This window comes from Hypomesus nipponensis, chromosome 6, assembly GCF_054491055.1.
Source record: "Hypomesus nipponensis isolate SF chromosome 6, ASM5449105v1, whole genome shotgun sequence".
NCBI classification, from domain to species: Eukaryota; Metazoa; Chordata; class Actinopteri; order Osmeriformes; family Osmeridae; genus Hypomesus; species Hypomesus nipponensis.
This window is the reverse complement of record NC_140366.1, coordinates 11,574,479-11,589,745: the sequence shown is the minus strand read 5'-3', so window position 1 is coordinate 11,589,745 and position 15,267 is coordinate 11,574,479. Positions and strand designations below refer to the sequence as shown.

Here is a 15,267-nt window from a genome sequence, read left to right as displayed (position 1 = left end):
GCTACAGTGCATAAATCCCTCCCTGCATGTGTGTGTGTGTGCGCACATTTATGTGTGTGTGCGCGTGTGTGCAGTGCTTTGATCTCATACTCTATTGCCTCGTAGCAATAATCCTAAAACGCTGCCTCTGTAATGGTACCAAGCTGTTTGTGGGCCCAAGTGGGACGGTACCGTAAAAATTCTAATATCAGAGTATGTGGCCGGGCCAGCTGTATACTGCTGTTATGACCTAGTGGGAAGACAGACAGACTGCGTACCAGGGAGCCAGAGCCACTGACAGTCCCTGACTTTTGGACGGGACTGTACAAAGTCACATCTTGAAAACATTACTCAGCAAAGAGTCAAAAGTTTACAGGAGCTCATCCATGCCTTGTTTTTGTTTGGGTTATTTGCTCATAGGGTTGCTTACTGTACTAACTGGTCTTTCTGTCTGTTGTCTGTCAGTGCGTTTGTTTGTCTGTTTGTCTTGTGCGCTTACATGACACCTATAGGCACATTATAAGACAACTATGTCGACACTAAACCCTACACATTTTAAATAGGTGACAAATAAACTTATTTAAATTACATATATATTTTTTAAATTACAAGTATTTTCTTCCTCTCTCTCATTTTGCACCAGATACTCCCTCCCAGGGATTCCCAGGGTTCTTCAGACCCCAGATTGGTCCACTGTCCCCTGGGTACTGGCAGTCTGTCAGTCACACAGGGACTGGAGCTAGTGGGGATCTTGAAGGGATAGCTCGATGCTTCCCAGAGATCCGGGGCTTCTGCCAACAAAAACCCCGCTCTCCACCAAGAACCCCCACAATGCTTTGCTCCAGTCGGGGGGCTTGGTCGTCTGAGTGGGCTGGGGGAGGGACAAAGCGGCGCCATGGCGATTCCTCAGACGGCTTATCTCCTCCTCTCAGCGATAGTGCTGTCAAAATAACTGCCAAGATACATAGCCAGTCAGGAACTGGTTAAACCCTGCACTGTCCAATCAGCAGGCTGGATGGCTGTCTCTGGCAGCGTGTGTGTGTCTCTCACCCTCTCTTTGTCTCTTTCCACCTTGGAGTGCTCAGGGACCAAGGTTCTACTAGCACACATTATCTCTGTCTTGTAGGCTTCTGTCTTTTCCTCTCTCCCCCTCTCTCTTCTCTCTCTCTCTCTCTCTCTCGTTCTCTGTTACACTTCTCTCTCTCTCTTTGCGTATTCTTTTTCTCTTGATCTCTCTCGCCCTCTACCTGCCTGAATCAGAAACTCTTTATTTATTCCCATGTATGTGAGAACGGTTTTACAATGAAGCACGTTTCTCAGGACTGTGATCTAATAGCTTTTTATGGAGGATGAAATATGACAATTGCGTTGGGTTGAAGTTGATGCCTCAAAAACATCACATTTTCATTTACATTTAGTTATTTAGCAGACGCTCTTATCCAGAGCGACTTACAGTAAGTACAGGGACATTCCCCCGAGGCAAGTAGGGTGAAGTGCCTTGCCCAAGGACACAATGTCATTTTTCACGGGCGGGAATCAAACCAGCAACGTTCTGATTACGACCCGGATACCCTAACTGCTCAGCCGCCTGACATCCTCTACCTCATCCTCTAAATTTTTAATTTCCTGACATCATACTCCTTATTGTTCTAATGCCCTTTAATTTGTAACTTGTATACAGTGCCATCTGGCGGCAAGGACATTTTTGAAGATCAATCGACTTTAAGCCAATAAGATAAGCAGACACAGACCCGGCTCCAGATCGAATCGGATGGGCGAGCAGTTGGTTTCCAAAGGTGGGAATTTTGTGTAGCTCTTTTAAACTGTATAATTCAGCTATAGTAAAGGGGGCACGACATTCAATTTGTCTGTTTTATGTTATATCAAACATTTATTTTACAATCTAATTTATTATTACAAATTTTCATTTTCACGACAATAGACAAGTTTGATTGAGTGAAAAATATATAGTTACAAAATGTGTTCCCTGACCGGGAATCGAACCCGGGCCGCGGCGGTGAGAGCGCCGAATCCTAACCACTAGACCACCAGGGAGCGCTGAAAATTTGCTTTCCCATTTCATCTATAAATGAAAAACATTTGATGGCGTAATATCTTTCTGTCTGATATGGTAACTTTCACTTTCATTTAGGCGATGAAGCTAGTCCACTTCAAAAAAAAACATCAGCGGGGCAAGTACACTACGGGATCGATCGTCAGCCATTATCTTTGAATTCAGGTAATTTTTGCATGTTTGCCATAAAAAGTTGAAAATGCTAGGTAGGGAACATTTTAATGCCATCCGACCAGAATTATATGATATAGCCTCAGTGAACTAGCAAGCAAAGCAAAACATCTGTTCAAATGAATTGCTGAATAGCCTAGATAGCCTAGCTTGTCCATACTTACATGCTTTTTGTGTCCATTAAGTTTTCTAGAATTGTAGGCTGCTCTTCCAAATATGCCAATAGGCCTCCTATAAATAGTAAATGTCAGGCTAGTCATACTAAAACTCGGCTACACAATTTTCTTTCTCTCAGTTTGACCGTGTATTCATAACAGAAAGTCGGCCTGATGTGACTTTTTAAACATTTGCCACGGTGGCACGGTGACACATACATCTGTTTGACCTTTCACCATTGAATGGCGATGTTTCTGTATTTATTGCAGAGCCAAAATGGGTAGATCCGGGAGATTCTTCCCATTGGTGTGCCAGGGCATTGGGGGGGCAGACGTGATGTTGAATGGCCGCCTAACCAAAAAAGGCTTGACTGAAGTTCGCTCACAGGAGGAGGGGGATTTCAACCTGGTTTTCTGTCCAGTAGTTTCTCGATTGGGGACCGATATGGATGCCGTAATGTTGAAGATTCCATGTGAGAAATCTTGTCTTTCTAAGTTATATGAGGATAAGATAGAGAACAAAGTGATTGTGATTTATTGAAGGTAGGGCCGGACTTTGGAGGGCAATTACATTGACATTTTCTGGAGAGTCATTGTGCTGTAACACAGCCTAAGTTAAACTAAAAACTGCTTATAATGTGTCTATAATAAGCACAAGTGCCTTCATTTGATATTGAAGGTGATATGGACACATCTGTGTTACAAAATGTTGCTGTGTTTGTTTGATGTGTTCTCCTTTCTCTCTTTTTGACTTATCTCTCTCTCTCTCTCTTTCTCTCTCTGTCTCTATCCATTTGTCTCTCTCTCCCTCATACACACACACTCCATCTTTCACCCTCCCTCAGCTGGTAAACCAGCCATCCTGGTGGTGCTGCATCACACCTATGACCCAGACTACACTGTACCAGACAGCAGCAGACATGTGACGAGCAGTGATGTCATTCTCACAGTGGACTGTCTGTTCCACACCACCATGGGAGGACTCCTGAAATGTTCTCAAAACGACAAAGCTGTTTCTAAGATTCTGAAAAAATGCCAACTTGAGGTAGTGTCTCATCCTTATTATTGGATTTCTAGACAACTCTTTGAGATCCTGTGAAGAAACTAAACTTGAGCAATAGATACAAAATAACTGTCTAGAATACACTTAACAAAAACTGTAAATGCAAGTCATGTGGTGCATCCCAATACCCATCCCTCTTCACTTGTTTCTCTCTTGCAGGATGTCCAGGATGCACCATCCAGAGGTAATTACTTCTTGTATAGAATATGTGTGACCTATGCTCTTTTGTAAAGCTCTCTCTTGGAAGTCGCTTTGGATAAAAGCGTCTGCTAAATGAATAAATGTAAATGTAAATGTAGAATATCAAATCACTACTATGTTTAAAACAATGGTTATAGAGTACTCTTGAGCAAGCCTTTTATAATTACCTGAATAGAATTACAACACAGTCCTCATGGTGTCTAGTACAACTAAACTTCTCCCACATCAAGCTTTTCTGTGGCGCCTTGTGTGATGACATCTGTACGTGTATGTCATACAGGGTATTACAGTAAACCACGACTGAATGTTACTTGCCCACAAAACTTAAGCCGATCGACATGTGGCCACCCTATTTAATTTTCTGAATAATATTAAGAAAATTAGTTTATGTCACTGTAGCACCCTCCCTCCGCTATCACTTGGCACTCCCTCTAGGTTTTACGCCCCATAGTTTGATGACCACTGGAAATTAAAAATGTTTGCGTGAGCTGAGGAGTGTGACATCACTTCCTCTTCATCTTACCACAGAGAGTTCCGGCATTTCTGTGGAAAAGCACATGAAGAAATTCTTTTCTGTCGTGACGGGGAACACTCGCAATTTTCACACGCAGTTTATCCAGCGTCTTATTGAGCAACGCCTTGTTCAGGTGAATTCACTAGATTGTGATTTCATCCTGGCTTTCTGTCCGATCATTTTGGGAGCTGGTATGGATGTTCGGGAAGCCATGCTTAAAATCCCAGGTAAGCAGTCAAGACTATTTTTTGTAATTTGTTTGACTTGTTAGGATATATATCATTTTAGTGTTTAGAACTGCGATATATGTTACCTCAATTTGTTTATTTTAAACATCTATGCAATTTGACAACACATATTTAATGAAAAAGTACAATAATTTTTATTTTCAGTAGTGTTTCAATGTTGACTTTGCTACTTTCTTATCAGCTGGCACACCAGTCATTCTGGTGGTGCTGCATCACACCTTCAAGCCAGACTACACTGTACCTGACAACAGCAGACATGTGACCAGTAGTGATGTCATCCTCACAGTGGACTGTCTGTTCCATGAAAGTTGTAACGGGCTACTGGAGTGTCGCCAGAATGAAGAAGCTTTCAAGAAAGTGTTGAAGAAGCTGAACAGGCCTGCTGAGGTTGATTATTTCACCTTGCTTTTTAATTGTATTCAATGTCTTATCATTATAATGTGTTATGACCAAACAGTGTCTTTTTAAATGTTGTCTGATAAAATATGGCTTTAAATTGCATTATACAAAAGAAAAAAGTTGACTGTACCACACATACGTACAACAGTGCTTTACAGAATGTGCACATTGTACAGTTAGCATCATTTTCCAGAAGTGTAAAGGAATATTTTTGGTTCCCGCCAGGGCATGTCATCATGCAGTCGAAAGAGATTCAGAGTTATGATGTGTGCATGGGTGAGATGCTAAAGCTTTATTGTCCTTTTGGAAAGTCACATTTCAACAAACGCATTTTCATATAGCATATTTTCCATTTTCATAAAGAAATGTTCTATGCCAGTAGGAAGTCCGGTCCTAGGCATAGGCGACTTAGGCAGCCGCCAAGCGCGGCATCAAGAGGGGGGCGGCAAATTCCGAAGTTCATCCATTAATTAACCGTCCCGCACCACCAGCATAGGTCGCCAAGTCACATATCCGTGTTGCGGTTGGGGGGCAGCACCCCGATTTGCGGCCCCGGGGGGGTGGGGGGGGTGCACTGTTCATACATCTCGCCTAAGGCGCCGAGTGTACTAGGACCGGCACTGTCAGTAGGGGTTTCCTTAAAAATGAACTATTACAAGCTCATACAGTTAATGTTTCACAAAGAATGCACATTTCACAATTTGAGGCATTGTTTTGTAACCAGTGTGATATATTTTTCTTTCTTCAGAACATTATTTCACCTTGGATCCCTGTCTGGTGTTTCACCTTGGTTATGGACATACATGGATATATGAGAAACACACTTGCTTCCATCGTAGGTTTTTCTTGTTTTTTAAAAACAAATTTGTTTCAGTTGATATTTATTGGACAGGGCGCAATGCCTGAAATGTGGTTACATTGTTTGCATGGTGCGTCATGGCATGTGAATAGACAATGTCAACACAGGAGAAACCTTCTTTCTCCAGTCAGCGGTTTTGTTGCCTTTTAGAAATGTTAAATTTCATCAAACCCATTTTTACAAATGTAGTTCTACTCATTCTCAGTCGTTTTTTGACACCAATATGCTGTTTTCATTGTATGTTACATTGTCAATATTCATTTCTACATATGTTGTTACAATAAAAGAAGGGTTTACATTCCCTCTTAATTAAACAATGGGTTTACTTTCCCCTGTAGATATCATGCCGGTGCCCACCCCAGCCGTGTAGGTGCTCCACCAAAACACTTCTCTTCAGAGGATGTTGGAGAGTTGGATGTTGGATCTGGACTAGGCTTGCATGTAGGTTCTATTTGGATCATCCATTTTAATAAGCTACAAATGTTTTAAAAGATTTACAGATTTCATGTAAACCTAGTATGAAACATTGTGTATTATTATTTCCATTATGTCTGCATACTTACCTGACCATATGCTTCTGTGAACATTTCAGGGTATTTAAATTGTGTAACTAATGTATATGTAACTTTTCAATATTTACAACTTAAACCCAACAGTTTTAAATATGTAAAGCTACACTGAAATATTTCGGGGTAGGTTGGAGTAAATTATTGAAGTGTAATTATTTTCATATGATCAAAAGATGTAATTTATTTGTTTTTAGATAATGAAAACAAATGATTGGGATCCAAATGACGATTGTCACTAACACCTCTTACATTGTTCATTTCCCGAAGATGACTGCGGGGTCTTGACAAGGCGTAATCGTCTTGATGGAAAGTCCCAGATTAATCCCACTGAGGAGGAGGAAGAACTCCTTCACAGTCAGGAGTGAACTGTTGCTTTGGAGGGAAAATAAGTTATTTCTATTTTGCGTAATGTCACAGAATTTTACACAAAATGTTTGTTACATTATGGCAAATCATAGATTAACTGTAAAATTGCCAATATTCAATGTTGTCTGTTGTGATCCCACTGTCTTATAACTCTGCAATAAAAATAGCGTATTGGTGTAAAACAAAACGACTGAGAATGAGTTGTCATTGGTTTATAGCTTGTGTCCTCATGTTACTATTGTATCCTGAAATAATTAGATACAGTATGTTCAGCTAACAAATATATATTTATACTTTAAAACATGAAAGTAGTCTTTCATATCTGTTTCAACAATATTAGTTACAGTACATGTTAAAAACCCATGTGCTCCACTGACATGCAGTGATCTCAGTGAGATTTCCTTTGCTCTTCAAGGGAGACCACGTGACTCGAAGAGACTCCATGGCATCAAGACAGACAAAACGAGGGATGCTAGTGACCAGCTCATGGAGCGTGTTACTGAGTCGACAGGAAACAACAAGAAAGATAACAAGAAAATCAAAGGTAGCTGTGCCTAAATCATTTAACTATTATGTATCAAAGTAAATATTTACTGATGTCCAATGTAGGATTTAGACAAAATGTATTTGAATCAGAAGTAGAGGATATACTGTAGATTTTTTAATAGCAGTTAAAATTCCAGTGTCATTGACCACTCTGCAATGGAACACACAATTACATTGTACAAATACCTCCTTACAGTACACATTTTAAACTTGTTCTCCTATTACTGAAATCATGTTAGAAACCCATGTGCTCCACTGACATGCAGTGATCTCAGTGAGATTTCCTTTGCTCTTCAAGGGAGACCACGTGACTCGAAGAGACTCCATGGCATCAAGACAGACAAAACGAGGGGTGCTAGTGACCAGCTCATGGAGCGTGTTACTGAGTCGACAGGAAACAACAAGAAAGGTAACAAGAAAATCAAATGTAGCTGTGCCTAAATCACTTAACTATTATGTATCAAAGTAAATATTTACTGATGTCCAATGTAGGATTTAGACAAAATGTATTTGAATCAGAAGTAGAGGATATACTGTAGATTTTTTAATAGCTGTTAAAATTCCAGTGTCATTGACCACTCTGCAATGGAACACACAATTACATTGTACAAATACCTCCTTACAGTACATATTTTAAACTTGTTCTCCTATTACTGAAATCATGTTAGAAACCCATGTGCTCCACTGACATGCAGTGATCTCAGTGAGATTTCCTTTGCTCTTCAAGGGAGACCACGTGACTCGAAGATTAGACTCAAGTTCATCAAGATAGGAGATACGATGGGTGCTAGTGACCAGTTCATGAAGCGTGTTACTAAGCAGAAGTTCTTTAGTAGAAGATGCCTGGAGAGGAGTGAGAAGGACTATGATTACATTGTGGCTTTCTGTCCAATCATCACTCGCAGTGGGACTGACATTGAGAGTGCTCTGCAGAGTATTCCAGGTAACTATCCTGATACCCTCTCAACCATAAGCAAGTAGCCCAGTCCTAGATAATTATTGGAATGTAAACAGATGTACCTGAGATGGTTTTAGGGATTGAGACTAAACTAAGCCTAACTTGATTTGAGGCTTGAAATATTCCTCCTCCAGCAACATCTTTTTGCAGGTTAACACAGTCTTAAATTACACAGTTCATTATCTCCATTATTATAATTTCTCTCTCTCACCCACCCTCTCTTAGTTGGCAAACCAGTTGTCCTAGTGGTTCTGCATCACACCTTCAATCGAGACTACACTGTACCTGACAGCAGCAGACATGTGACCCACAGTGATGTCATCCTCACAGTGTACTGCCTGTTTCATGAATCTGAGAGAGGACTACTTCATTGTCGTCACAACAAGGAAGCTGTAACCATGTGTAGGAAGAAAATCAAAGGTAGCTGTGAATAAGTCATTTAACTGTGTATGAAAGTAAATATTTATTGATGTCCAATGTAGAATTTAGTAAAAATGTATTTGCATCAGAAGTAGAGGACATACCTTACATTTTTTAATACAAGTTCAAATTCCAGTGTCATTGACCACTTTGCAATGGAACACACAATTACATTGTACAAATAACTCCTTGCAGTACACATTTTAAACCTGTTTTCCTATTACTGAAATCATACATTTTATTTCCAAATTACGTTAAATGGCTTGTCTGTATCTATTTCCTAGGGAAATCATATAAACAAAAACCTGACAAGCCTACCAGGAAGAGAAATCAAGTGGACAGGATGGTTTCTCCCCAAAGATAAGTTATCTTATCCTAATGCACTTACAGTGTGCTCAAGGGTGCTGTATGTATATTGACCTACATGCTAAATATCCAATGATTCCTTTAACAAATGTAACACAATAACGTGTAATTTTGCACATAAAAAAAAAATATATTTTACAAGATAACTCCTCCATGGTGTGATACATTATGTAAAGAATCTTGTCTAAATTATCTTGGGATTTCTTGAAACCATATTCTCTGATATAAGTTATGCAGCGTAGTTGGATCTCTGCACACTCTGAAGTCTCTGATTTCAAGGAAATGGTCACACCAACAACAAATGAGTACATGAAGACAAATTGAAAGTGAAAGCTATAACTGCACTGATGGAAAATAAAACTAATACTCTTGTTGAGAATGTGAATTGTCATTGGGTTTGTGTCTGTCTCTTTTTAACCATGATAACATGCTGTATGACTAGCACTGGAACACCACAGCTATACTTATATCTGATCGCCTGTTGCTCTTTGTGACACATGGGTTAATTCATTAACAGGCATGTAGTCAATCAAAGTATAGAAACACATGATTTATTTTAATCATCAGGGTCCTAAATCATTCAATATCTATTGTCATGTAAACTAGTCTTAATGAACATCTGAAAGTTTGTGTGTTTTTGTGTTGAAGGAGCTTGATTGATATTTCCAGTATTTGTTTATTGTGCATTTGAATGTGTGAATGACATGTCAGGCAGGCTACTGTAGCCTGTATGTTTGCATCAGAGTGTGACCAGCTGGCACCCTACAATGTTTTGTCCCATACTACCATACTATAAAGTGTGTAGTATCCACCCTAAAAAATAGTATGACACAGTATAATGGTTATTAGGATGCAGGTCACACTAAATCTTTTTTAGACATACTAATATTACTGGATTCCAGCATGGGTATTGTACAACCGTAGTGGTAAGGCTACATCTAAGTGTTAAGTACACAGGTTGATAATGTCTTGCATTAATGATTCTTGTGTCACCAGTCTGATCAAACCTATTTTGATTTGAGGAACATGACAATTTATTTATTAAATCAATGTTATATTGTAATGAATGAGACTGCAAGGATGTCATACTACCACACTGCAGATAGGTGTCAGCCTACACTAACCTGCAGGTCCTTACAAGCAGAACACAAACCTGAGCCACTTCAGAGCCTGCTATGGACAGGGTTTGTAGTTTTGCCTGTCTTTTTCTGTCTTATCTTAACTAGTCTTCTAGTGGAGGTAGACAGGCTGGGTCCTTTGCCCACGGTTAGAGTGAGGCTGGGTCAGGACATTCTAAACAGTCTGAAGTGAGTCTCTCTCAGGACAGGTAGACTGAACCATCCACCATACAGGCCAGCATTGTTGGGTGTGTGTGTTTGAAAGAGAGAGTGATAGAGAAAAAACAAGACAGAAAGAGAACTGGGGGCGCTTAGGAAAGTCTCAGATCTCGGATGTCTCTGTTTACGAGATAAATGCCATGTTCACACTCTCTCTGTGGTAACAAAGTTAGTATATTGAGCCTGCTGCCCTCCTCCTCCACCTCCTCCACCTCCTCTTTTCTGTGGTGTCCTTGACTGAGGAGGCAGACTATGTGTCTGCAAGAGGAACATCACGGCTCTCCCTCCCATGACATCATGACAATATCATCACATGACACACACACCACAACACACACTCACACCAAAACACAGACTCTATATGGAACATATACAGTCTAGCGACTATTCTGGGTCCTATTTCCTCTGTGGTATCGCATCCTCTCCTTCTTAACGCAGCAATGATGTGACTTCCAGGAGGTGTGTCATGCCAGATGACGCTGTCTGATTGGTGTAGGTCTGCCTTCAGTGTTGTCATGGCTTCCTCTAGACAATCTCATAGTGACAACAGGAGACAATACAGGAAGGTGTATGTGTGTGAGGGAGTATTTTTGGTAACAGGATACAGGAAGCAGGTATTCTAGTGATGATGGCACTGTCAGTGTCATCCTGGAAGTTGTGCCAATAGCTGGGCCTGGGACCAGTATCTGGAGGATGGCCTTTGACCCCACAGGACCCCATGTTACACACACACATCATGCTCACACAGATATGCATACACAGTATTTGGAACAAATTGAAAATATGTAAATTATTGGACAATCTGGTTCAGGTTCCACACGGTTCTTCCACTGTTTAGTTTACCTGTGAAGTTAAACATGTATAAACACATGAAGTAAAACGACTTCCATAAAACAAATTCCGTTTCAGACAAGATGGCATTCATTATGAATCTGTGCCAAGATTTTACTGCAAGTGTGTGTTTGTGTGTGTATGTGTCAGACTGAAATATTATCTGTTATTATATATAATAGTGTTGTCACAACAACATCTTTCAATTTCCCTCTTCCATTCCTTTTTCTGCTCACTGGTCCATTCTTCAACTTCCATCCATACCACAGGGGGATGTTCGTCTGTTTGTGTGTGTATGTACGATTATGTGTGTGTGATTATGTGTGTGTGTGTCAGCTCATCTCCTCAGTTGTGTCTCCTCTATATTTATCTCAGCAAGGATTTGTGGTGGATTTTAAGACGTCCTCCTGACCTCTGACCCCTGGGCTTCTAAATTTAGGATTCAGCACTAAACCAGGTCTGGGAACTCTTCAGGGGGATTTCTGCATCTCTCCATCTCTGTCTCTCTCTCACTTTTTTGCTAGAGCTGATGCGAACACTGGACGTTGTTGGGATACTACTCAGTTTCTCGTGAGAATGTGGTACTACCCTGCGTCCAGTGCTTGAGAGTGTGTGCGTGTGCGCGTGTGTACCCTTGGTGCTTACCAAGGATTGAGGAGAGGAGGGGATTGAGAGAGGAGGGTAAGTGTAAATGTAGGAGAATAGAACAGGAGGGGAGGACGAGAGAAATAGGCAGGGAGGGTTGGTGAGGAGGAATATGTGTTGCACGTGTATGGGGGTAGGGGAGGAGGGTGAGAAGGGATGGGTATGACAGGAGGGTAGGAGAGCTCCACAGGGGGGCTGTAAAGCTGTCTCCTCCTGACGAAAGGGAAGATGAAAGAAGAGAAGTGAGGCAAAAAAGGAGGGAAGAAAGGAAAGTAAGAGAAAAGGGACACTGTGCCTCATGTGCCTTCTCTTCTTTGATTTAGGTCTTTGAGCATTCAGGGATGTGGCAGAGAAGAGAGAGAGAGGAGGAGGGAGAGGGACAGAGAGTCAAAGAGGAGTAAGTGTAGTGGATGTGTAATTGATTCACTTTAACATGATAAGTGTTGTAGTGACAACACAACGGCATCTGCTATATTTGAACTGCTGTATATCACTTGAAGATATTTCTAACAAAACATTATTGTTTGTCTCCAGAACAGTGTTGTGTCGCAGTGTTATTGTGTAGTTGTGTGAATGTGTTGTGTTGTTTTTGTGTGGCATGTCTCCAGACAGACAGCATCGTCAGAGTAACTCTAGCCTTCCACTGACCCACTTCTCAACCCTGCTCTGTCACTGGGAGAGAGGGAGAGAGGGAGAGAGGGAGAGAGGAAGAGAGGGAGAGAGGGAGAGAGGGAGAGAGGGAGAGAGGGAGAGAGGGAGAGAGGGAGAGAGGGAGAGAGGAAGGGAGGGAGGACAGAAAGATTGTCGAGCCAGGAGACCTGCCTCCCCGTGTCTGTCTGCTCCCACGCCCCCCCACCCCTCCAGATCACCCTGTTCCCAGTACAGTGCCACAGTGACGCCCCCTGTGCCACCCTCTCTCTCTCTCTCTCTCTCTCTCTCTCTCTCTCTCTCTCTCTCTCTCTCTCTCTCTCTCTCTCTCACACACACACACACACACACACACACACGCAGCAGTGGGACACAGGGACCTCTGTCTGTCCAGCACTGGTGAACGCCACCTCACAACTATTGCATAACGCACCATCTGAAGAACAAAAAGTAAATACCCTGTTCTCTCTTCATCCAATTCTCTCCATCTATCTCTCTTCATCTATCTCTACCTTTCTCTTTCCACATATTTCACCATCTCTATCTTTCTCTCCATCTTTAACTCTCTCTCTCTCTCTCTCTATATATATATATATATATATATATATATATATATATATATATATATATATATATATATATATATATATATATATACGTGTGAGTGAAAGTAAATAAGAGAGAGTCAAGGAGTGATACTGAGAGAGGGAGCAGGAGAAAGAAAGGATCGAGTGAGGGGACTGAGAATGGAGTGTGTGTGTGTGTGTGTGTGCGTGTGTGTGTGTGTGCGTGTGTGTGTGTGTGTGTGTGTGAAAGAGAGAGAGAGACTGTGGGCAGTGGCAGGACTGTCAAAGCAGCCTGGGAACAGAAGGCATAGTCAGTGTGGGTGCTGTCTTAGGTCAGGACGATTTAGCCTCGGAGCATGTGATGGGGTGTGTGTGTGTGTGTCTTGCTTGCTAGTGTTTGTGTGTGTGACAGTGTGAGTGTAAGCCTGCCTGTGTGTGTGTGTGTGTATATGTGATGTGTGTGCATGTGTGTGGTGTGTGCCTGTATAGTGTGTGTGAACATATGTCTGCATGAGGGTCTTTCAAATGCTTGCCGCCAACACAGAGACAAACCTTTATAGATCAGACGTTTGAACTCTCACAGTCTCGTTTGAACCGGGGCACTGGGGGATCCAGGGGAGAGGATCAGAGTCCCTACCCCCCGGGGAGGGCTTCTGGCTGGGCATTCAGGGGGCATGACAGGGTCCCCGGCTGGAGCTCCTTTCATCTCTAAACTGTTGTTGCCTTCTTCCTGTCAGCTCAAACAGGGCTCCTGTGGATCACTGAGGAACAATGTCCCTGGTTCTCACCCCATCCCTATCTCTAGCCCTGTCCTCGTTCTAGCCCTGTCCTAGCTCTTACCCTGTCCTAGCTTTAGCCCTGTCCTAGCTTTAACCCTGTCCAAGCTCTAACCCTGTCCTCGTTCTAACCCTGTCCTAGCTCTTACCCTGTCCTCGTTCTAACCCTGTCCTCGTTCTAGCCCTGTCCTCGTTCTAGCCCTGTCCTAGCTCTCGCCCCGTCCCAAGATCTAGCCCCTTCCTTAGCTCTTCAGCTAAGGAGCCAGCTAACTGGCTCTTTGAACCTCTTCCTGAGTGAACACAATAAATTCCAAGGGTGAAGAATTAAAATTGTGATTTTTGTCATGGTCATTTAGCTTTCAATTTGCTTCCAATGCCATGCATAATATATACTGGACTATGATTTGGTTACAAATGTAGCCTACATCTTAAATTGTTATAATTCCTGTGCTTATAGCTGACCATTGTTGGCTTTATCTTAGCTTTATGTTAAGATTGATTTGCCTGAAATTGTAGCTTTAGCTGAGGCACTTTTATTGATGGCTGAATAACATGAAGCAACTTATTACTGTAGGATTAGGTTTAACCTTACCGTTAGCGTTAGCATTAGCATTAGACATGGTGTTTCAGGATGACTACCCAGCAGTTATGGCAGTTGACTCACAACATGTCAAGATTACTGGTCACAAGTCAGGTGCCCTGATCTTAAACCTGCTAGAGCTGGACTTCCTGAGAAGGTGGGTTGTTGCTGTCACTTATAATGTCAAATGACAGATAGATAAACCACAGAAACTCAGGACTCACTGTATTTTAGACAACATAAACCACAGAACATAGAGAACCTTATTTTCGACCGCATGACCCACAAAATCCTCAAAGGATCTGAGACTCACTATAATGCCACACTGTGTTTGCTTGGAACCTCAGCATCAAAACACCTAGGTCAAAAACACACCAGGCTGAATCATGAGAAATTCAGCCTGATAACCATCTGATTCTGGAGCAATCCAGAGACTACGTGCACAGGCTTTCCCTTGAAATTCTAATTTAGCTCGTTAGAATCATCAGAACTTATCTCAACTGATAACGAGCCTTTTCACATCAGAGTCTCTTTGTTATCTATAGAGAGCCAGTGGGTGTAACCGACTCTTTATTTCATTCAAGCTCAGATAAAAATGGGAAAGGGGAATTACATAAGTTCCATAACCCTGCTCACCAGTCTATTAGCAGCCTCCAGCCCCACATCAAAGAGAGACGGCTCCTTAGTCCATAGTCCCGGGTGGATTAGTCTGGGAATAAGGATGGAAAATTCTTGGAATGTTAGGCATGTTCTAGGTGATCCCTTCCAGTGTGTGCTAATCTGTTCTGGTGTGTGTGTGTGTTTGGGTGTGTGTGTATGTAGCTGGTGATGACAGTAGACATACAGTATCTGTTCTTGGATTGGTACTGGACTGTAGGGTCTCTGGTGAAAGACACATGCCAGGTAAACTCTGTTATGCTTCTTATCAAACCAGTGAAACACTCAGATGATCAGATTAAGAAGGTGTGAAATAGCTGGGCACAGTAGATGTAAGAC

At 41.8% G+C, this 15,267-nt stretch overlaps 1 protein-coding gene and 1 non-coding gene across 8 annotated transcripts; one reads left to right on the top strand and one right to left on the bottom strand.

The window, feature by feature from the left end:
* Positions 1-1,962: 1,962 nt before the first annotated feature.
* On the bottom strand, positions 1,963-2,034 carry trnae-cuc (transfer RNA glutamic acid (anticodon CUC)). Its single transcript has one exon. It is a non-coding gene; the product is annotated as a tRNA-Glu (tRNA).
* A 52-nt stretch (positions 2,035-2,086) lies between these two features.
* LOC146287077 (uncharacterized) lies at positions 2,087-9,279 on the top strand. Of its 7 annotated transcripts, XM_084699220.1 has the most exons (11): positions 2,087-2,218; positions 2,650-2,852; positions 3,225-3,424; positions 3,602-3,626; positions 4,172-4,384; positions 4,587-4,792; positions 5,030-5,080; positions 5,553-5,639; positions 6,002-6,104; positions 6,320-6,355; positions 6,500-6,587. In XM_084699220.1, the coding sequence occupies exons 2-10, from the start codon at positions 2,657-2,659 to the stop codon at positions 6,331-6,333; spliced, it is 1,095 nt and encodes a 364-aa protein (XP_084555346.1). In that variant the 5' UTR covers positions 2,087-2,218; positions 2,650-2,656; the 3' UTR covers positions 6,334-6,355; positions 6,500-6,587. The 7 variants fall into 7 exon arrangements, with proteins under 7 accessions (XP_084555346.1, XP_084555342.1, XP_084555344.1 ...); XM_084699216.1 differs by lacking the exon at positions 6,320-6,355 and having other exon boundaries at positions 6,500-6,808; XM_084699218.1 differs by lacking the exons at positions 4,172-4,384; positions 4,587-4,792; positions 5,030-5,080; ... (2 more) ...; positions 6,320-6,355; positions 6,500-6,587 and adding exons at positions 7,014-7,142; positions 7,443-7,553; positions 7,872-8,087; positions 8,328-8,522; positions 8,807-9,279.
* The last annotated feature ends 5,988 nt before the right edge of the window (positions 9,280-15,267 follow it).